The following is a 22,249-nucleotide window of genomic DNA, read 5'->3' on the forward strand; positions in this document are numbered from 1 at the left end:
AGAACAAATACCCAGTGCAGTACTGACCAGCAGGGTCCCACACATCCTCAGACCTTTTATCACGCTACACCAAGGACTTCTACCAAAGCCACAGGCAGAAGTGCTAAGGGATTGCCCCAACCCCAGCAGCCCTCCAACAATGACTCAAGGGTTGGAGTATAAATACCCCAACTCCCTCATCCCCCATAGGCCTATCCCCGTGTGGTTCTATCACCTCCCTGGGCTCCCTGGGGGACTGAGCTCCAGGCACCCACTGTGGAAGCTGGTCTAGTGGATTCCTCTTCCCAGGCCTACTCCCCACCACCCTACAGCACTTCCCAGGACCACCTCCCAAATGAACTGGCTACCCCTGAACTCTCATCTCAGGGTCTACTTCTGTGGGAGCCCTGACAGAGGCACCCATCTCCTTCAGTTTTTCAGTCTAAAAAGTGCCTTCTAGCAACACACCCATTCTTTCTTCACCCCAAGAGCCCTACAGATGACATGACCTCGAGAGCCACCTAAGAATTCTTTCAGCCCTTGGCTGGGTCACCCAAGGGTCAGAGAGGTACTCTAGAGGGCTGAGGCACCCAGGGGAGTGTCATCCAGCTCTGCACGCCAGGGGACCCCAGCTGCACACTCTCTGTTCCTCAGCCTTGGCCATCAGTCACCCTGGGGAAACAAAATCAGCCGGGTGAAGTCGGTCAGAGACCACCCTGGCCTACCTCCCGGGTGCTGGGATTGGTCCAGGTAAACTCCCTGTGGGGCAGGAAGGGAGATGATCCAGCAGGTAGAAAGAGCTCTGCCTTAAGGGGATGAGAGACAAAGAAAGCTCAGGACCCCCAGGAGAAAGCAGTGGCCCCAGTCCATCCTGGGTGTTAGAATTGTGTCCTGTGGATTATAGCCCCTCCACAGCCTCCCATGGCACATGACTTGCTCCTGGCTCTCATTTGTCTGAGGTCTCCCACCCAAGCAGTCCTCTAGGGCAGGAACCTGCATGCACATGCGCCATCCCTAGGAGGTGCTTGGGAAGCAGGTCTCACTCTGTGGTTCCCCCCGAAGCTGGGTGACGGGTGCAGGGTGTGTGCACAGCATCAGGGCACAGGCCAGATCAGCATGACACTTTATCTGGGAAGCTGTCATTTTTACCTCCCTGGTTTTTGAGCAGGTGTTAGCATCTGTCTTCATTTTTTATTGCTCCCATAGCCAATTACCACAAATTCAGTGGTTCAGAAAACCCATATTTTAGTTCACAGTTCTCTAGTCCAGGTGAGTCCTGAAGTCTCATGCCCAAAATCAAGGTGTGAGGCAGCAGAGCTCTTATCTGGATGCTCTGGAGGAGAGTCTGCTTCTGGGCTATTCAGGTGTTGGCAGAACTCAGTTCCATATAACTTCAGGACTGAGATCCCCATATCCCCATTTTCCTTGCTGTCAGCCAAGCGTTGTTCTTGTCAGCCTTTAGAGCCACCTATGTCCCCTGGCTTGTGACCTCCTTTATCATTAAAGCCAGCAAAGGCAGATCAAGTCCTTCTCATGCTCTGACCTATTAATTCTGCCACATGTCTTCTGCCTCTAGCCAGATAAAGTTCTCTGCTTTCCAGGGCTTACTGATTAGATTGGGCCCACCTAGATAATCTCCCCATTTTAGTGCTCATCCCATTTGCCCAGCCCTTTTGATGTGCAAAGTAACATATCCCCAGGTTTTCAGGGATTAGGATATAGACATCTGTGGGGGCCATTATTTGCTCCCCCTATAGCCTCTCAGAATCATTCTCCTGCCCTCCACCCTCCCCACCATACTACCCATTCTCTCTACTCCTCACACAGCCTAAAGCAAGAGGGAAGATAAAGGGAAGAGGCGTGGTCAGAGCCTGGAGGCTGGGCCAGGGGACAGAGACTCTAGAATAGGAACACTGGGGTGGCTCAGTCGTTAAGCGTCTGCCTTCGGCTCAGGTCATGATCCCAGCATTCTGGGATCGGCCCGCATTGGGCTCCCTGCTCAATGGGAAGCCTGCTTCTCCCTCTCCCACTCCCTCTGCTTGTGTTCCCTCTCTCTGTGTCAAATAAATAAATAAATAAATCTTAAAACGGAAACTCTAGAATAGAACATATTGACTGAGGTGGCCGCCTAGCTTATGATGAGACCCTGGTGGCCATGTTCACGTTCCCATCCTCCCCCTCCCAGTGATGGATTAAAGAGAGTTGCAAATTCTTTCACCTGGTCTCATACTACTTCTCAAGGAGAAATAGGGTCCCCCCCCCCTTAAATTTGGAATGGCCAAACTGGTTGGACCAATGGAATACAGTAAAAATGATGCCATGTGTATTCTGGACCTGGCCTTTAGGGCAACTGGCACTTTCTACTTCCATCCTCTTGGAACCATGAGCCACCATGTAACAAGTCTGACTGCCTGAGGTTGCCTGAGCTGGTCATGCAAAGTGGCCACATGAAAGAGATGCTTCACAGCCCCCAACTGTGCAAGCCAAACCAGCCTGCATCCCAGATATCATGGAGCAGAGAAAAGACATTCCCACTAAGCCCATCTGATACCTGTCCCCACAGAATCATGAAATATAATAATAAAATTTGTTTTAAGCACTAAATTTCAGAGTAGTTTGCTATACAGCAATAAATAACCAAAACATCCCCCTCATTGACCCAAGAGGATGCAAACACCTATCCCAACAGAGTCCTGCCCATGGAAACTGACGCCAGGGGAGCTGGACGTGGAGGCCATAGGTGTTGGGTAAGAACCTCTTAATGGCAAAGTTCTAGAGAAAATTTTAGCAGTTTCCTCTGCTGAGGGCCTCAGAGCTGACCTGGACCCTGCCCTTCCATGGCCTTGTTATTTAGGATTCCTGAAGTTCTGGGACCTGCTCCAGCACCCAGCTACTAAATCTCCAGGGCCCACTGCTTTTGCTTGTTTTAAAGAATCTTAACAGAAACACTTGGCAACCATGACCACATCATCAAGAGAGGAAAGGAGCAGCCTAATGTAATGGTTTTGGTTTTTTTAAAGATTTTATTTATTTATTTGAGAGAGACAGACAGAGATAATGACAGAGCTAGCAAGAGAGAGCAGGAGCGGGGAGGAGAGGGAGAAGCAGGCTCCCTGCCGAGCAGGGAGCCTGACACAGGGCTTGATCCCAGGACCCTGAGATCATGACCTGAGCCGAAGGCAGACATTTAGCTGACTAAGCCACCAAGGTGCCCCAGCCTAGTATAATGCTAAAAGCATGAACTCTGGTGGCAGAATGTCTGGGTTCAGATCCTCGCTCTGTCACTAACCAGCAATGTGACCTTAGGCAAGTCATTTAACCTCTCTGTACCTCAGTCTCCTCATCTTCAAAAACAGTAGCCTCCCAACAAAGAAAAGCCCAGGACAAGATGGTATCACTGGTGAATTCTACCAAACATTTAAAGACAAGTTAACATCAATCTTCCTCAAACTCTGCCCAAACACTATAGAGGAGACATTTTCTAACTAATTCTATGTGGCCAGCATTACCCTGACACCAGAGCCAGACAAATACATCACAGGAAAAATAACAAAACTACAGACCAATGCCCTTTATGAATACTGATGCGAAAATCTTCAACAAAATGCTAACAAACTATATCCAGCAGCACATTAACAGGATTACAGACCATGATCAAGTGGGATTTAATCCTGGAATGCAAGAGTAATTTGACACATGAAAATCAAGGACAGATGTACAGATCATTGGAACAGAATACAGAACTCAGAAATAAGCCCTCCCATATATGGCAAATTAGTTTTCACAAAGTGCCAAGGCCATTCAATGAGGGGGGGGGAAAGTCTCTTCAACAAATGGTGCTGGTACCACTGGATAACCACTGGCAAAAGAAGGAAGTGGAACCTCACACCATATACAAAAATTAACTCAAAATGGATCAAAGACCTAAATGTAAAAGCTAAGACTATAAAACTCTTGGAAGAAAACATAAAGGCAAATCTTCATGACACTGAATTCTTAAATAATACACCCAAACTACAAGCAACAGAAGAAAAAAATGGATGACCCTGACTTCATCACATTAAGAACTTTTGTGCACCAAAGGACACTATTGAGAGGGTGAAAAGACAACCCATAGAATGGGAGAAAATAATTGCAAATAATAAATCTGATAAAGGTCTAGCATCCAGAACATAGAGATAACTCTTACAACTCGACCAACAAAAAGACCAACAACCAATTAAAAAATGGACAAAGGGCTTATGTAGACATTTCTCCAGAGAAGACATACAAATGGAGAAGCACATGAAAAGATGCTCAATGATGTTAGTCATTAGATAGGTAAATCAAACCCACAATGAAATATTACTTCATACCCACCAGGATGGCTATAATTAAAAAAGGGGAGGGGGAATAACAAACGTTGATGAGGATTCAAAGAAACTAGACCCCTCATCCGTTGCTGGTGGGAATGTAAAACAGAGCAGCAACTTTGGAAAGAGTTTGCAGTTCCTCCTCTAAGGTAAATATGGATTTATTATGCGTGCCAGCAATTCCATGCCTAGGTATATGCATGAAAAATTGGAAGCAGGTGTTCTCGCGAACGTTCACAGCAACTCTATTCAAAATAGCCAAGAAGTGTTAACTAGTCAAATGTCCATCAACAGATGAATGGATAAACAAAACATGGTATACCCGCACAGTAAAATTTTATTTCTAAAAAATGAAATGAAGCAATGATACATGCTACAACATGATGAACCTTGAAAACATTGTGAGTGGTCAAAGAAGTCATATACAAAAGGCCACACATATCGTATGAATTCATTTTTATGATATCCAGAATAGGCAAATCATTGACACAGAAAGCCTATTAGTGGTTGTCAGAAGCTGGGTGGAGGGGGAAATGGGGAGTGCCTGCTTAATGGGTATGAGATGTCCATTTGGGGTGATGAAAAGTCTGGAACAGACAGTGATGACGGTTGCACAACATTGTGAATGTGCTTAATGCCACTGAACTGTACACTCTAAGATGGTTGTAAATAGTAATAAAAAATGAGGGAAGGGACAAATAGTGAGAGTATTATTGCCTATTATATTTATGAAGACCAGCTTAATTAAAGGAGATGACTTTTGCAAAGTGCTTAAAACAGTGCCTGGCACATAGGTGCCATTTAGAGAGAGAAGAAGAAATGAGTGATAGCACCAACCCTTTAAAGTGGAGAGAGTAACACAGAGGCAGTGGAAAGACTTCTCAGCCCCTCCTAAAAAGGGGGTCAGCCAGGGTCTGAGAACTCTGCCCTTTAGCTCTGTTCACTACGCAAAGGCAAGTCTTCAGTGAGACACAAAGAACTCCCAGTGGCCCCCATAAGCATCCTTCTTGGTGAGGCAGCTCAGCAGACTCTCTAGGATCTCACTGAGCAGGGGTCAGACCTCTATTCAGACACTCAGCCCTCCCACAAAAAGGAGGGAGACAATATTGTTCTGGACACTGTTCAGGAGACTCTGACCTGCCTTCAGACAGAAATCCTTAAACATGCACCACAAGCCTCCACACCTGACTCCAGGCCTCCAGAAATGGTCTGCCCCATCCTTCCTCATGATGGAAGGCTTCTAGCTGTTGACCTGTGAGACATTCCCCAGCCTCATCTCACCCTACACATTTCTTACCTTCACCACAGCCATGCCAGCGCCCCCAAAGTCCTCACATGTGCTGTGCTCCTCCCACCAAGCAGCTGGGACCTACGCTGTTCCCTCCACCTGGAATCTTCCTTTACTTCTTCACCTGGTTAATCCAATGCCGTCAGATCTCAGCTCACAGAACAAATAAATGCTCATTCAGCCATGTCCCTGTCCCTGGTGGTATCTGTCATTTCTCTGTGGGATTTTTATTAATGTCTGTCTCCACTCCAAGTCCCTGATGGGCAGGCCCCAAGAAACAAAGGCCAGAGGCCTCCAGGTTTCTCCCTCCGTCCATATGCTCACCATCATTGATCCTCCCAGCCAAAGACTCCGCACTGAAGCCAGCAAAGACAACGGTGTGGACGGCTCCAATCCTGGCACAGGCCAGCATTGCGGCCACAGCCAGTGGGGAAACAGGCAGGTAGATGGCCACACGGTCCCCTCGACGGATGCCATGTCTCTTCAGCGTGTTGGCCAGGCGGCAGGTGGTCTCCAGCAGTTCCCTGAAGTACAAGGAAGAGAAGGCCATCAGAGAAGGGGGAGGGCCAAAACACAGAGTAATTTGGGGTGGCATAATTCTGCAAACAGCAAGTACCATACCCCCCTCCAAGGCCCAGAAGATAGCAGGTACTCAAGTGCTTGCTGCACGGCAAGTTCTTTTCCAGAAAATAATGTTTTCAACTTGGTAGGCTGGTACTGACATAGATTCATGGCCACGTTACTGTGGTAAACCGGCTGTCCTTGTGTCCATTTACAGCAGGGCTTCTCAGCACAGGCGTCCAAAGCCTAAATCGTCATTTCCCTGAGACTTCTGGAAATGTCCGGCCTCACAGTGATCTCCTAAGACCTTTAGTGGGGGAAGGAAGGCCCAGTTTTCTGAATCAACCCAGCTCAGCCGCCCCAAGCAAGACTTCAGCCGGGAGGCCCCTGCTCACGCAACAGATTCCCAACTGCGTAGCCACAGCGAGTCGGAGGGAAGGCTGGCCCCGTGACAACCACCCACCCCGCAGAGGCAGGGAAGGCGGATAATGAGAGCGCCCCCTTTTTCTGCGTGCAAGGCACTGAATGGGCGTGGCGCATAAAAGATGTTAAGGGCAGCCAGATACCTACCCCCTCCACGTGACCCTCCCTCGCTCCTGGACTAATCACGAGGTTCCGCCTGCCAATCAAAATGCAGCATCTCCCTGGAGAAGCGGACTGGCTTAAGGATTGGCACGTGACTTAATCCAGCCCAATCAGAGTCAAAGACAGTCAACTCCAGAAACCCGGAGTACGCCTGGTAGGCGCCCACTTGTCTGGAGTGGAGCGGGAAGTGGTGAAAAGCAACCTGGGGAACTCGACGCTTGGTTCCGTGTTGTTCCAGCACCTGGTCCCGCTGACCGTGGACTATGCAAATAGGCAATCATTTTACCATTTTTGCAGTGATTTTATTTTAATTTGTTATTTAATCATGGAACTAACACGGAAAGACAGAATAAGGAACAGCCAACCAACCAAACCACACCTGAGCTCTGCATCTCTCCAAGAGGTCTGAGTGGGGCAGCGCCAACTTCTGCAGGCCCTGGCAGCCAAAGAGACCAGACCTCTGAGCTCTGCGAGGCCCCTTACAAGCGTGTGCCTGCTTCCCCTCTCTTCTAAAGGGCCTCAAGGAAAGGTCTCTAAGAAAGGCCAAGCTCAGTAGCCCCCTAGGAACACAGGTGGAATGAAAATGAACACTCCCCGTTTCAGGCAGAGAATTCAAGGGGGATTTTGTTTCTCCCAAAGCCATTCTGCAACGAGACCTGATGAGGACCAGCTCATAATTCCAGCCTGCACTTCCTCGCGACGAGGGATTCCTGCCCAGGCTGGCTCCAGCATGCCTCTTCAGGATTTCATCTCCTCCTTAAAGCTTTCAGGAGGACAAAGACATCATTCAGTGGTGCCCCACCTACCCCTTGCCTAAGTTTATGATGAAAGAAAGAGCACTTCCCGATAGTCCCCAACACTAAACTCCCCAGAATCCAGAGCCTGGAAACATTCATACTAATCCAGGGAAGGAGGCTGGGACAGCCTGTGATAGTATTGAAGAGGCATCTATAGTCAATGATGCAGGAAAGTAACTCAAGTCCAGTGGAGGCACCATTTTCATAGCTAAGGTTTTAAGCCTCTGAGCAGTGCTCCGGGAGATGGAAGCTTGAATGTGTGTTACACATCAGTGCTGATGAAATTCAGTCCTTATTCTGTAGACCAAAGGCAGCAGTCAGAAGTCGAGGAACAGATGTGAATTGTCTGGACAGAGCAGCCTGCGTTAATTTTCTATAGTAGCTGCATTAAACATGGCTGCTTACCTTCCTCAACTGCCATGCAAACATCTGAGAAACAGCAGGTGCCATGCACTTTGTGTACCTGTCACAAATGTTACCGAGAAGCATCACCTACCCAGGACCCTGCCAAACATTCAGTAGGTACTGTCTTTCCCATCAGATCTCTTTGTCATCATTTTCTAAAATTCTAAAAATCTAAATTCTAGAAATCATTCCTAAAATCACATAACTGACTGGTGAATTCCTAAGATGTTAAAAATTCCATCCAGACACTGTGGGGATGAGAGGGAAAGTATCCTGCAGGATCACACTCGGACTAGAGAGATGAAGGCACATGCATGAAAGTGTGAAGGGTATTTATCACCTCAGCTTGGTGCTACAGTCTCTGAGGGCAGCAGGGAGAACTTTCTGGACAGGTCGACTATGGTGAGGAGGAGCAAGGGAGCAGCGGCAGGAGTCGCCCCCCTATTTTAGAACAGTGGAGCTATGGCCCTGGAGGAGGGTCTGGAAACCAAGCTGAGGCAGCCCATGGGTTCCCTGGAGGATTGAGAGGCGTCAGCACGTGCTGCACCTGGGGTTGCGTCCAGTGGGTCCCGGACTCCTGGTGCTACATCCAGAGGATCCGTTTCTGATAAAGCATTTGTTCTGTGTAAATCTCTAAGCACAGTCCCCTTCCTATCCACTCTGCCAAAGCCATAAACCTCAAAATCAAAGGGCTTCTTGAAGGTCAGATGGTGCAGTCTCCCTTGGGGTCCAGAAATCTTGTTGCCACACTCTTGTCCACAGTGGTCCAGGCTCTGCTTAAGCATCAGACTGCTGGAAGTTACCGCTTCACAGGGCTGTGTCTTGCATTGTCATTTTAGCAGAGAAACAGTCTTATCTTGGACCAAGTTCTGTAGCTGTATAAATTCCACACATTGGTCCCAACTCAGCTCTTTAAAGCTGAAAAAATCTAATTTGTCATTCAATGACAGCCCTTCAAATTTCTCAATACCCCCCATACCCCAGGAAGCCTTTCTTCTCCCAGTTCTGTAGTCCAGCCATCCAGGACCCCACTTACTCTCTATAGATACACCTCCAGGTTACCAAATGGACACCCACATTCTCATGGTGTCTGTCTAGAGCGGAATATGGGTACCCAGACCCTTGATCTCAACTCTACATTTAATAATGTAAATTAAGAACACGTTGATTTCCTCCACACTTTTGCCATTGGAAAATATGGTCAGTGAACCTAGCCCCTCAAATCATTGAAAAATAAACGTTATTTGAGTGAGCCTATCATTCCACATATTCAAAACCTGTTCAAAAGCATGTTCTTAGATATTTGTGACTTCTCAAAGACTCTCACAAACTGAAATGCTACTATTTCTGTATCAAAAAGATAATGCAGCCACTTAGAGGAGCTTTGGTGCTTTGGGCTGTCACTGCAGGAAATACTGGCTTCCTTCTGCCCACAGGGTCTTCCCAAGGGATGGCAGCTTGCAGCTTTCTGAAAAATGATCTCACTGCAGTGAGTTAGAGTTATGTTTTCAAGTGCAAAGAGAAAAGTAACATTTGTTACTCCAGTCATGAACAAGATATCTAAGTTTGTCTGCACTGTGGACTCCTCAGGGACAAACCTTCGATACGAACATACGCAAATACTGTGCACAAATAGATAAATCTGGCATGGTGTTAATGATGCTTAACACCAGTAAAATGCTGACTGGCCTTGGGGAAGGAAGAAGAATTTCTACAGCCAACTATTAAGCATCAGCGGGGAATAACGTTTACCCAATGCTATAGACACAATCTGACCTCGAGTATTTGTAACCAACATGACACTTGCCGAAGTCTCAGCCGGTATAAAGGCCCCTGGCCCAGCTCAGTCCAAAACAGGACACAGCTGGAAACAGAGTTCAAAAGAAAGAGAGGAATAAATACCCTGGTATTTATTTATATTCTAATTAAAGCTGTTTTCTTCATGGTTATTGTTTGAAAGTATCTTTACCTCCTAGCCATTTCCCAATGACAGCCCAGTGAAGTAACATAAGTCATGTGTGTGCATGCACGTGTGTGTGTGTGCGTGCACGTGTGTGTGTGTGTGTGTGTGTGGTATTTAAGAAGTAAACAAATTGGGAATGCATGATTCCTCACTTCTACAATGACTCTGCCTCTTGGTGTTCATTAAATAAATACTTACCACCTTCATTGTCCATCTACCCCACTAAGTACAAGCTCTACTTGGGCGGGGATTTGGGGGTTATTGCCTTCTTCCTAGGGCCTACAGCGGAGCCTAGTTCATAGTAGGCTTGGTAAATATTTGTTGAATGAACCGGAACAGCAGGTAAGTGAGCAATGACAAGAACTCTGGCAGGCGCAGGACTCCTCGGGCCTGTGCTCTCAGCATGAGCGCCTGTCTACTCTGCAGACACCTTCCATCTCCCTGCGCCAAGAGAGAGCGAGGTTGGCCAGCACATCAACATCACAAGGGCAGGAAACTGTCCTACCCCTTTGACAGCAAATGAGAAGGACCACTCCCTCTGATAAAGTGCCCACAGTTACTTTTCTCTTGGGTTTCTTTTCCTTTCTTTTTTTTTTTTATATTATGTTAGTCACCATACAGTACATCCCTAGTTTTCTATGTAAAGTTCCATGATTCATTACTTGTGTATAACACCCAGTGCACCAGGCAATATGGCTTTCTTCTGCCCATAAGGGAAATAAGCCCAGGTGATCATGTTGATATTGTGAACATAAGGCCCGGGCAGACACAAAGCATTTCAGAGTCCCTGCTCTCCTCCAAGCCTGGGTGAGGACAGAAAAGACGGGTTGACTCCAGGATCTAGATGCAGAACTTGAAGGGGCACTCAGCTTGCTCCTCTGCAGTTCCGTATTTTCTTCAGCAAGCCACTTCTGGAAGTGGGGTGGTGAGAGAAGAAAAGGAAGCAGAGCAAAGCAGGAGGGCCCCTTGCTCACATGGGGCTTGCATGGCAGGCCAGGCGGGGTATGTCGATGCCTCATGAATTGTGTCTCAGAACCAGGCCTAGGGACAAACTCCTTCCCTCCGGACAGACTCCTCTGCCCCTGACATTACTGTCACCACCAAATCTGATTTAATGGCAATAAAATTTGCTCACTCTTCTACCCATTACCACTGGGAATAGAGGTCCAGGAAATCCAGCTGAATGGGTTCATAAATCAAGTGTGAAATTCCTTATACGTCATTATTTGACTTCATGACCATGACCTTTAGCAAAGAGAAGCTGCAAAGGAATATAAAGCAGTAGCCACACTTAGAGATGAAAAATTCCCGAAGCTGCTATTTCCCAAGGAAGGCCCCAGACACACGGTTTTCAAGAAACAATAGCTGAACTGCCACTGGTGACGCTAAGTCAACCAGAGAAAATGTGGTCACTACAGCTGCATGTTTTCCACCTTTTTCACAGAAGATAAGTGTATTTTCAGGTGCCTTGGTGGCTCAGTTGGTTAAGTATCTGACTCTTGATTTTGGCTCAGGTCGTGACCTCAGAGTTGTGAGATCGAGCCCCATATCAGTGTCTGTGCTCAGCAGGGAATCTGCTTGAGGATTCTCTCTCTCCCTCTGGCTCTCCCCCCCCCCCATCTATGTATCTATCTATCCAAAAAAAAAAATAAATGAAATGAAGATAAGTGTATTTTCCTCGAGTCTATGCTATAGTTTATGGAAAGTATTGGACCTGGAAAGTTTATCTCAGGAGAATGTCTCACTGGAAGCCAAACTACATCTGATCAGAGATAGGTTCCCACCCCAGTTCTCTGCATACCTGGGGCCTTGACGGTCCTGTCTACAGCATCCCAATAACAGGGCCCATTACCAAGGTGTTTGTGAGACTGCTGGGGTCTGATGTGTGTGTTCTCAAGTTCCTATGTAGAAATCCTAACCCCAAAGATGATGGTTTAGGGGCTGGGGCATTTGGGAGGTGATTAGGTCATGAGAGTGGCACCCTCAGGGTGGGGTCAGTGCTGTTATAGGAGAGATCTCACAGAGCTCCCTCGCCCTTCCCACCGTGTGAGGACAGAGCAAGAGGGCAGTGGTTATACCCCAGGAAGAGGGTCCTCAGCAGAATGTGACCATGCTGCTGCCTTGATCTTGGACTTCTTGGACTGTGAAAATTAAGTTTCTGTTGTTTATAAGACACCCAAAGGGTGTTTTGTTACAATGGCCCCAACAGAGGAAGACAAGGACCAAATATGAAGTCCTCCACACACGTGAAGGCATCCTCTAAACAGTAGCTACAATTATGGTGGAAAAAGGAAATCACCATCAATCAGTGGTTCCTCAAGTGTCTCTTCACAGGTGGGAGAAGGAAAATGCCAGTTTGCTTTGGTGTAAGTCGCTGTGCCATTGGCTCAGGGTGAATGAGACTCAAGTGTATTCAAATGCCTTGTATGAAGCCCTCACCTGCATAGCCCACCTGCTGCATGCTCCCATAGCAGGTGCTGACGGGAAGTCCTCACCTTGAGGGGTCAGCAGATCTGAGAAGGATGCGTTGTGGACAGCAGGAGTTGCCACCAGCCTGCAGGTTGCAGGCACTCAGCCCCTGGCCATTGGTTCCGAGAGGCTGGGGGTGCCATGCTCTGAGCGCCCCACCTGTCTGTCACCCACCATGTCTCTACCATATCCACCAGCCACCCCACCTTCTCCAGCCACACTTGCCACCCACTGTGAGTACAGGGAACCTCCTCTCCCTGGCCAGCCATGACCACCTTTTGGTTCCTTCCCCAACCCCCACATGCTGGCATCCAGAATGCTCCCCTCCTGCCTACCCATCCCCCATTCACATTTCCTTCCCATGGAATAGCAGTAACAGCTATTCAGCAAATGTCCTGTGTCCAGGACTGCTCTGACTGCACACACACATTTACCCCTCACGACAGCTCGTGGTGTGAGCTGCCACTACCCTACCTCCATTCCTCAGATAAGAAAGCTAAAGCAAACAGAACTTAACTGACTTCCTGAAAGGGTCAGGGTGGGATTCAAACCCAGGCCTGGCTCTGAGGTCCTGCTCTTAAGCAGTTCCCCCAAACCCCTCAACATCAGGAAAGCTGGTTTTCCACGGCAAAGCTTCCCAAATTTCATGATTTCTGCCATCCACCAACTCTGTTGTTATTTATGTAACATTTGGGGCAGGGTAGTTTCTTTTTTAATGTACATTCATTTTTAAGAATAAACTAAAAGCTCCGAACTTGAGGCTGATCTGTTCAAAAGGAAAATTAGCAAGAGAAGTGTTCAAAGCTGGCTCACTGTAGTTACATGGAGTCTTTCTTGTAATCAGGATGGAAGAGAACAGGAGAGAGGAGGGGTGGGGTGGCCTTTTCTTTCATGAGTTCATGTCTGGCTACTCATTCAGGACCACCTGTCCAAGGATACGCCTCACTAGGCACATCCAGGTCGAAGCACTCACCCAAAGTCTTTCTCTCCTGCTCTGACAAAACCCTACATGCAGTTGGCCTCTAGACAAATGCCTGTGGAAGGGAAGTAACGGTCAGACTTGAAAAAAGTTCTGTCCTAATTAATGCCTGATTTCCCCTCAGACCTCAGCACTTGGCCTCCAGCCCGTCTTTTCTCCAGAAAAGAAGTCCTTCCTTTCCAGACCCAGAGCCCAGCGCCCAGCACTGAGGGAGCCAGATGCCAGGCTGGCAGCCTGGACAAGAGTGTGCTGGTGGACTCCAGCCCCGAAAACAGCTGGTGCCCTGGCAGGACACTCAACCACTGGCCGGCCAGGCTTGTTTACTTCCCAGGGAAAACCACAGAATTGATGTCTCCCCCTTGGTGGAATCTGGAACAGGATGTAGATTTTAACTTTCTAAACACATTCCCTTTACCCTGGTTAAAAAAAAAAAAAAAGCCACTAGAAGTTTTTCAAGTCCCACTCCATGTTGACCTGTCCACGTGTGGCCTGGTGGGTCTTCGCATGGTGCCCCACACAAGTCCACTGGGCAGCAGGGGCAACAACAGGACACAGGGCGGCCAGCTTCAGACCAGACATGAGTTGGGGGTTGCTCTATTTCCAGGCTTCACTGTGAATCCACAGAACATTCCAAATTAGCACGCAGAGGAAAGGAAGCAAGGAGACATAGCCACACCAGTGGGAATCTGGAGGCTACAAGAATTTGGCACAACCGCCTCGGGTCCAAATTGATTTCCTGGCCTCTGTTAGCAGCTTGGAGAAACTGCTAAAAAGAACAGGGGGCCCATGAAATGCACTATTGTGCTGCCAAACGTTTCACAACCAATTTTCCCAGGGGGATAAAAGCCCTGATTTATAGCATTTGCCAGTTACTGTGATATGAATATTGCCCCTGTGGAGGATTTCCAGCTACCAATATGACTCACTGCCCAACTGAGCAAGAGACTGAGAGGAGCAGCCCCTGTGACAGCAGAACCAATGTCAGGAGCCCTCAGCACCCCCACTGCCTGTGACCCCCACTGAGGCTGTCCTTAAAGGTTACTTACTTTAGTTGTTTCCTTCCTAAAAACAATAATTGTCATTTATTTATTTAACTCATTTTGCTTAATAATCATGCATTTAATAAATACTTGCTAATTGAAATTTAAATTGTTCATTTGGAAGGAAGGAAAGAGCAAAAGGCACACCCTTTCATTTCACTCAAGCTCTCCTTCCTTTTCCAGGCCATAGGACCCCCACCCTGGGTTTAGGGCACTGCGTTCTGTGTGAGTTCAAGAAATTGGGATTCCTGTCCCCACCCCATCCGCCCACTCCCGCCGTGCACATACACTCCATGCCAGCCCTATCCCTGGGGCTGCCACAGGTAGCTGTGCAGCTTAGCCCTGCTTGAAGGCACCTGCCCCAGGACACTGCAGTACATATGAGGCCTCGCACCCCTTCTAAGGGGCGCCCTTTTGCAGTTCCACAAAAGTTCCCCCATTTGCACCAGCTGATAACATGCCAAAGACCTCCTCATGTAGAACCTTAGACTGGAAAACTGTCCCACAATTTAGTCATAAGGTCCAGAAAACTAGCGGGTTTCTTATGTGAGGATAGGAGACGACCCTTTTGGAAAATGGCCCGGCCTGCAATGAATCCACATCTAGACAGGCCTACCTTGGAGGAAGGACTAAGTGAGCGACAGGGGAAAGATCAGAGCCTGTTAGTTAGAGCAGACCTTGAACAGCTGTGTGCACACAGGAGTGACTCCGAGGGTTTGGTCACCAGGAGGAAGGACCACCAGGCCCCACCTGAGTGGCCTGGGGTCTGGGCAGTTACAGGCCTGGTCCTCATACCGGGACAGTCAACCACCCAAGAATCAAGCAGAATCTGGGTCCGCACGGCACTGGAGGAGATAATGCTAAGTGAAATAAGTCAAGCAGAGAAAGACAACTACCATATGATTTCTCTCATCTATGGAACATAAGAACTAGGATGATCAGTAGGGGAAGAAAGGGATAAAGAAAGGGGGGGTAATCAGAAGGGGGAATGAAACATGAGAGACTATGGACTATGAGAAACAAACTGAGGGCCTCAGAGGGGAGGGGGGTGGGGGAATGGGATAGACTGGTGATGGGTAGTAAGGAGGGCACGTATTGCATGGTGCACTGGGTGTTATACGCAACTAATGAATCATCGAGCATTACATCGGAAACCAGGGATGTACTGTATAGTGACTAACATAATAAAAAGTCATTAAAAAAAAAAAAGAATCTGGGTCCGCAAACCCATCCTGGACAGACTGGACAGACTGGTCGGCATCTGTTCCAGCGTCCTCAGCAGCACGGGCCGCCTTAGACACCTCGCGCCTGGGCTTGTGTGCGTGACTCCGCTGCACGTGGGGAGCAGCTGCAAGGTGGGTGGTGCTTTGCAGCAGCTCCGGAGGAACTGCAGCTCTCCTGGAGAGGGTCCACCTGCTACAAAGATGTCGGGAGAAAGCTGAGCAGCTGAGCCAGCAGAACGCTGGTTTCCTGGCCCAGGACCAGAGGCTCAGGGGTGTGTTGTGAGAACTCAGCAGTGCCTGTGGGGTCTCTATTCTGATTGTGCCAGAGTGGGTGCTGGCAGTCTGCCAAAGGCTTTGTAAGCACTCTGTGTAAGTTCCCTTTCTGCTTCAAAGAGTGGCACTGACTTCCCTTTCCTACAGCTGAGTCCTGACACACACGTTGCCTCTGACGGGGCAGGCAGCTATATTAGGAGAGCTGTGCTTTCAAGTAAAGCTCCCAGACGGCCTGAGGAAATCCTGACTCAGCACAGCTCAGTTACTGTCAGAAGCCTCCCCAGGGGACTCGGTCACACCCTGAGCTGGCAATCACTGCTTTAGATGCTACCAGAGTGACACCTCACTGATGTGTGGAGACCACATGGAATTCAAATTCCATGTCCTTGCTGCTTCATTAACTCAGTCAAGCAGAACCAGCAGGGAGAATGGGGATGTGCTGGTCCAAATGAGTCACCTTACCTATCAATGGCTCAAAAACCTCATGCCAGGCTTTCAGAGGAAGTTTATCTGGATCTGGGATAGGAAATTGCCAAGTGGGGAGGGCCAGCACGAAGAATGAAGGATGAGGGAGTGCCAGGCCAGGCAGCCCCTTTCTGAGAAGTTGCCAGCACCCTCTGTCAGCCCTTCCTCTGGCACCCACGGCGTCCCCTACCCTGGCCTCGATGGTGCTCCAAGGCCCAGAGAGCCCATTGAGCACTCTGCTTCCTGCTCCTCACTGTCCCATGGTCACAGCAGGACTCCACAGCCCTTGGCCCCGCCTTCTTCTGCAGCTGACCCTTGTCCCTCTTCAAGGCCACCTACAGCCTGCTGGCACTGACAAGCCTCCTCCTCCCCAGCTGATGTTAGCACTTAATGTGTGTCTGCTTAAGCAGGAAGTGGGGGCAGACAACAGGAACACAGGGTCCTGGTCAGTAAAGGGCTATTGTCTGCACACAGCAGACTTTACCCTCTGCACACACTAGGAACCACCAGGCGTCTGGCCTGTCACCAAGTTAGTGCTGCCGAGCAGCAGGAGTCCCGTTTACACTGTCACCTCCTCCCTCTTGGGATGGGGAAGGAAGACTCAGGTTCCTCAGTACACTGGCTAGAGCCACACAAAGCTGAACTAAAACCCCATTTCTGACTTTCCCAGCTGGGTAAGCTTGAGGACCCCAGAAGCTCGCTGGGCATCAGGTCCTGGGCTTTAAAACCAAGTATGACCATGAATGTGAGCTCTGAGCATCAGTGTCAGCTCCCGCCCCGTCAGCCAGGGGCTGCCCCCAGACAGCAGGGTCAGGTATGACTTCTGGAGGACAGAGGGCTGGGACACCCCATTCCCAGCCTGGTATGCAGGATGGTCACCAGGAACCTTCCCAGGAGTTGTTGCTGGTGCCCTTTGTGCCAGGAAGGCAGTGGACAGAGGGGTCCAGCCTGGCCGGCATCAGAGACTGGATGAAGGCTGAACACAGGAAGGGGCCGCCCAGGGCACATCCACATGCCACCCACCCATTTGGCCCTCTTCTGAGCCCTGCCGCAGACTGGGTGACCAGATGCCAGCACTGCACGGGCCGCCGTGCTGGGGACTGTCATGCTCTGTGGCACACAGGCCTGACAGCCAGGAGGGCTGTGCATCCTCACCCTCCCCAGGGACCCGGCCTGCCGGGGGCCCACTCCCTCCTAGCTGTGCATAGATTTTCAACTCTGCATCAGACAGCATGTCTAACCTCATAGTGACACTTCCCTTCTGTGTCCACCTAGCATGGGAGGAGGAAATGGGCATTGTGGGGAAAGGGGGCAGGAATGAAGATGCAGCCCCCCCACCACAGCCCGGGACTGATGTGCACTTCTGGACAGGTGAGGAGGTTCCAAACTGCCCTCTGTGGCCACATTGCTGCTCTGATGGGAACCAACATGGCGCTGGGCCTCAGGACACCATAGCGCCACCCACAGTGAAGCTATGAGTCAGGCTTACCCCACTGTCTTGAGACTCCAGAAACAGAAAGGAAAAAAAAAAAAAAAACAGGAACAAAAACACCTAGTCCTAGAAGACTCCTCTCCAAGCTGTGGCAGGAAAGCTTGTCCCCACTCCTCAGAAGCATGCGTTGAGCCCCTTCCCGGCCCCACCCTTTAGGCACCTGCTCCCCTCCCCCACCCCAGGGCCTGCACTGTGCCCTCACCAGGCTGTGCCCCTCCACCTTCCACAACCCAGCCATCCTCCAATAGCCCCTGCATACAGAAGAGGGCTCACAAAAACTGGGACCCAGCTCCAAGGGAGGTGTTCGCTTACATGGGCTCTGCCACTGTTTGCCCCCCGAAAAATCTCAGAAGGGTTCCCATCAAGGAGGTTTCCCTGGCCATAGACACTCTCAGAGTGGATCATTCCCGCTGCAGTCCCAAGATTTGGCCATTCTAAAATATAAAATTCCAAGAGACTTAGCCGACCCAAAAGAAGGACAAGAACAGGAAGGGATCGTGTATAGAAAGATTCAAAACACTTCCCAGTTTCAACATCTAGAGCCAAAGTCTTAAGCAAAGGTACGTGCACAATCCAAGTGACCCAGGGTTTCCACCCGTTCCTGGCAGTCAGCACGCAGATTCCCGACCAAGTTTTGCAATCACAGTTACTCAGAGGTCAGCAGGGGAAAGAGTGTACCCAAGGCAGTTCCCTCCTCTTAGTCAGGGAAGCCAGGACACTGCACATGTGCCCAGGGCCTCTGGCTTCTCCTCCCCCCACCCAGGGGAACCCACGGAGCAAAGTGACTTTGCCCTGCGTGACTCTTGCCATGGAAAACCTCACGGATCAAGGGGCTGTTTTACTCCAGAGCGCCCCGCCCATCAACCTCATTAAGCCCGTTAAGGATTCTTCCCTTCAATTGCTCTGTTTATTTTAATAAAGGAGTTTGCTCATTAAACTAATTGATTTGGGGCTGAGGAGAAGAGCAAGGAACAAGGGTCAGGCCCACGAGAAGGGGGAGGGGCTGCTTTTTAGCTGACAAGAGATTGTTCTCCAGAGGGGAAGTCCCTGCTCTGAAAACACCACCCCACCTCCTCCCAGCCCCAGCAGCCGCAGAGCCACCCCATGCCCTTCCCTCATCAAATCCAAAATCCTTGTCTTCCCAGACCCTGTTGTGGGCTTTCACCCCCCAGGTGCTGCTCCACACTTGGCCATCTGGCAGAGAAGCAGCATGTTTCCATTTTGCAGATGAGGAAACAGAGGGTCAGAACGGTGGAATGACTTGCTCAAGGTGACCCACAGCCAGAAGACAGAGCAGGGATGGAGCACAGGCCTCCGCCTCCACCCTCCCCGGTCCCCTCCCCCTACAGCGCACTCACCTACCATTGCTTCTCTGTCTTCATCATCACACACCCCCCTTCCTGTGCCTCTCAAAAGCCAATCCTTCTCAGAACTTCCCCAGAGCCTTCTCCAACCGGGTGTCCATGTTAAGACTTCCCACTTCCTACTGCTGGCACCCTGGACGTTCCTTTCTGTGACACTCAAGGCCAAGGTAACAAAGAACCTCTGCGGGAAGTGCCTCTAGGCCGTAGATCTGCCCCAGCTCCATTTGTGTTGGTCAAACTGCCCCAGAGAAAGGGGCACCCGAAAGGGCAAGACCCCACCTTGTATTCTCTGTGGGCCCTCCCCATGAGGTCCAGCCGTGCAGTCTCAGTAACACCCAGTGGCTGGCCCCAGCATGCCCAGAAAGAAAGCCGGCCCCTCTATGCCCACCCAGGGCTTCTGAGGCAGGCAGGGTAGAAGGAGGCCTGACATCCCCTCTGCTCCTCTGGACAGGAGTTCCTCACTGTGCGCACCCCCTGCCAGAAAGAAAATGTAACAGCAGATGATCTCTCCTCTGCCCAGGGCCCCGTGGCTAGCACGGTGCCCACCTGCACTGCAGAGTGCACTCCTGCAGGTTCCTGGCCCGTCCAGCAGGGAGCTCCTTGGAACCGGTGCCCACTGATGTCACAGAGGGAAGGAACCCGGGGGGGGGGGGGGGGGGACAGGCAAGGACATGGGGCTTCCCCAGGGTTCCCAAAGCCAATCCTGCCAGGCCTCCCCCGCCCAAGGGAGGTAAGGTTTCAAATATGTGTCAGTATTCAGAATCGTGGAGTCCACCCACAGGCAACCCAGGGCACATCTCCCAGAACAGGTGGCAGGGCCCTCACTGCCCCCCGAGAGAACGTTTCCAGGACGGATCCCAAACACAAAGAGCAAGCTGGAGAAACGTGCCTTGAAATTGAGCTCACTTAAAATGTATGTGTGTGAGTGCACAATCACGTGTGCACCCGTGTGTGTGCGCATGTGTGCACGTGTGTCTGCCCAGACTTGGGGCCACGAGTGGAGATTCTGGTGAGCAGGATGGAGGTGTCACCAGGGTCGCTAGGCAGGAGTTGTTGGTCCCCATTACAAGCTCTACCATGATTCTCCAGGAATGTGACTCCTCAAAAAACTTCAGCAGCCCCAGGAGGGAGAGGCGATCTACTCCTGTCTCGGAGTCCCCTCCTTATCAACCTCCTAGACAACTTATTTGGGAAAAAATCAGAACAGTGTTTGTTTGTGTTTGGGGAGGGTAGGGATAGTGACTGAGAAGGGGCACAAGGACCCTCCGGACAGTGGTCGTTATTCCGTATCTCGATAAGGATATGAGTTACACAGGTGCACACACTGATCAAAACTCAGCAAATCTAAACTTGTGCATTTCACTGCATATAAATTTCACATCAAAAGAGAGAAAATAAACACACAATGAACTCTAGTTAATGCTGTGCTGCCGAAATGCATCCAAAACAAGATGGACTGACTCACGGAGGGATGGATACATAAATCACATGGGAAATCACACAAATCACATTGTAAAACATTAAGGGTAGAATCTGGGTGCTAAGTACACAGTAGGTGCACTGCTTGAAATTTTTGAAATTATGAAATGTTTTAGAATAAAGCGTTGGAAACAACAAGAACAATAATAATTCCTATCTGACCAGGCTGTGGTATTTAAATAAAATAACTCAGGTATGATGCTTACAACAGTCCCGGAACCCAGAAAGTACCGGATAACAGTAGCTATCGCTGTGATCATCACTACTTTTATTTAGTAGTGCTAATTTCGCCTCCAACACATTCCATCACGTCCCGTGCCTACAGGTAGGATTACTCCGGTCATGACCATCACCCATTCTACAGATGGCAGACTACAGGGCTTCACAAGATGACCGTGCCAGCCTCACCACGGCAGACTGCAGGTCCCCCGTGTCTAGAGCAAAGGCCATAGTGCTTGTCCCAGGAGTGGGGCCTGCACTTGCCGACCTATCACCTTCTATTTTTTTTTAATTTATTTATTTGAGAGAGAGAGGGAGGGAGGCAGAAAGAGCACACAAGCAGGGCGTGCGCCAGAGGGAGAGGGAGAAGCAGACTCTCTGATGAGCAGGGAGCCCGACACGGGGCTCAATCCCAGGACCCTGGGTCATGACCTGAGCCAAAGGCAGATGCCTAACTCATTGAGCACCCAGGTGCCCTGGACTTGCCCCCTTCTGTGCCTGAGGTCACAGTGGGGGAAGAGGGCGGAGTGGCCACCCCCAACATCCAAACGGACACCATGGGTGTGGTTCCCAGCATGCCAGGCTCTGAAAACCACAGCCCCATAGAGTTTCTTGCAAGAGCTCAGGCTCCAAGTCTAAAAACTGGTCTTCAGGCTGACAAAGGCACCTTGGCTGCCACCACATGAGACACTGGGCAGGAAAGCACTTTATTTTAGTGGCAGTTTATATGCTGGCAGGACGTCCAGCACCAATGTCTAGGTGGCTTTCCTCTCAGCAGGGAGAAATCTCATGTCAAAACCTAAAATGACCAGGAGAATAATTAACCCAGGTCTGTCAAAAACTAGTTGCCATTACAAACAACCCGTACACACGCTTCTCTTCTTCCTCGAACAGCAACTAGAGGCAGCCATCTGGCACTCGGCCCAGCTAAGGTTTGTAAAACCATTCCAGGCTAAGTCTGCTTCTGTTTAAAGAGAGAATGATGAGCATGTCTCTTGCCTGGGGCTGCTTTGGTACAATGGAACTAAAGCTGTTCTGAGGTTCGACACACTGCTGCATTCCTGACCATACCCCGTGGCTCAGATGAAACCACACATCTCCGCAGGCCACTTCGAGCCCAGCCCTCAGACCTCCCAAGGCTACTGACCTCTGACTCAGTGTGCACAGGAGGGATGGCCAGCCAAGGAGCTGTCCCTGGGGCCCAGGCACATCTGAGGCAGTGACAGAAGGAAAATGGTCCATCACCAGACCAGCTTATCTCCAGCATCCGGGCGGTAAGCCCGTCTACCCCACCCACAGAGTCTTAATGTTTTACT

At 49.9% G+C, this 22,249-nt stretch overlaps 1 protein-coding gene across 1 annotated transcript in view; it reads right to left on the reverse strand.

The window, feature by feature from the left end:
- Positions 1 to 22,249, reverse strand: part of ACSS1 (acyl-CoA synthetase short chain family member 1) — a 65,206-nt gene that overhangs the window by 29,323 nt on the left and 13,634 nt on the right. Inside the window, exon 3 of the mRNA XM_026489297.4 lies at positions 5,944 to 6,143. Within this exon, the coding sequence (XP_026345082.2) occupies positions 5,944 to 6,143 (200 nt within the window). The remainder of the gene's footprint in view (positions 1 to 5,943; positions 6,144 to 22,249) is intronic.

This window comes from Ursus arctos, unplaced genomic scaffold, assembly GCF_023065955.2.
Source record: "Ursus arctos isolate Adak ecotype North America unplaced genomic scaffold, UrsArc2.0 scaffold_16, whole genome shotgun sequence".
Classification (NCBI taxonomy): Eukaryota; Metazoa; Chordata; class Mammalia; order Carnivora; family Ursidae; genus Ursus; species Ursus arctos.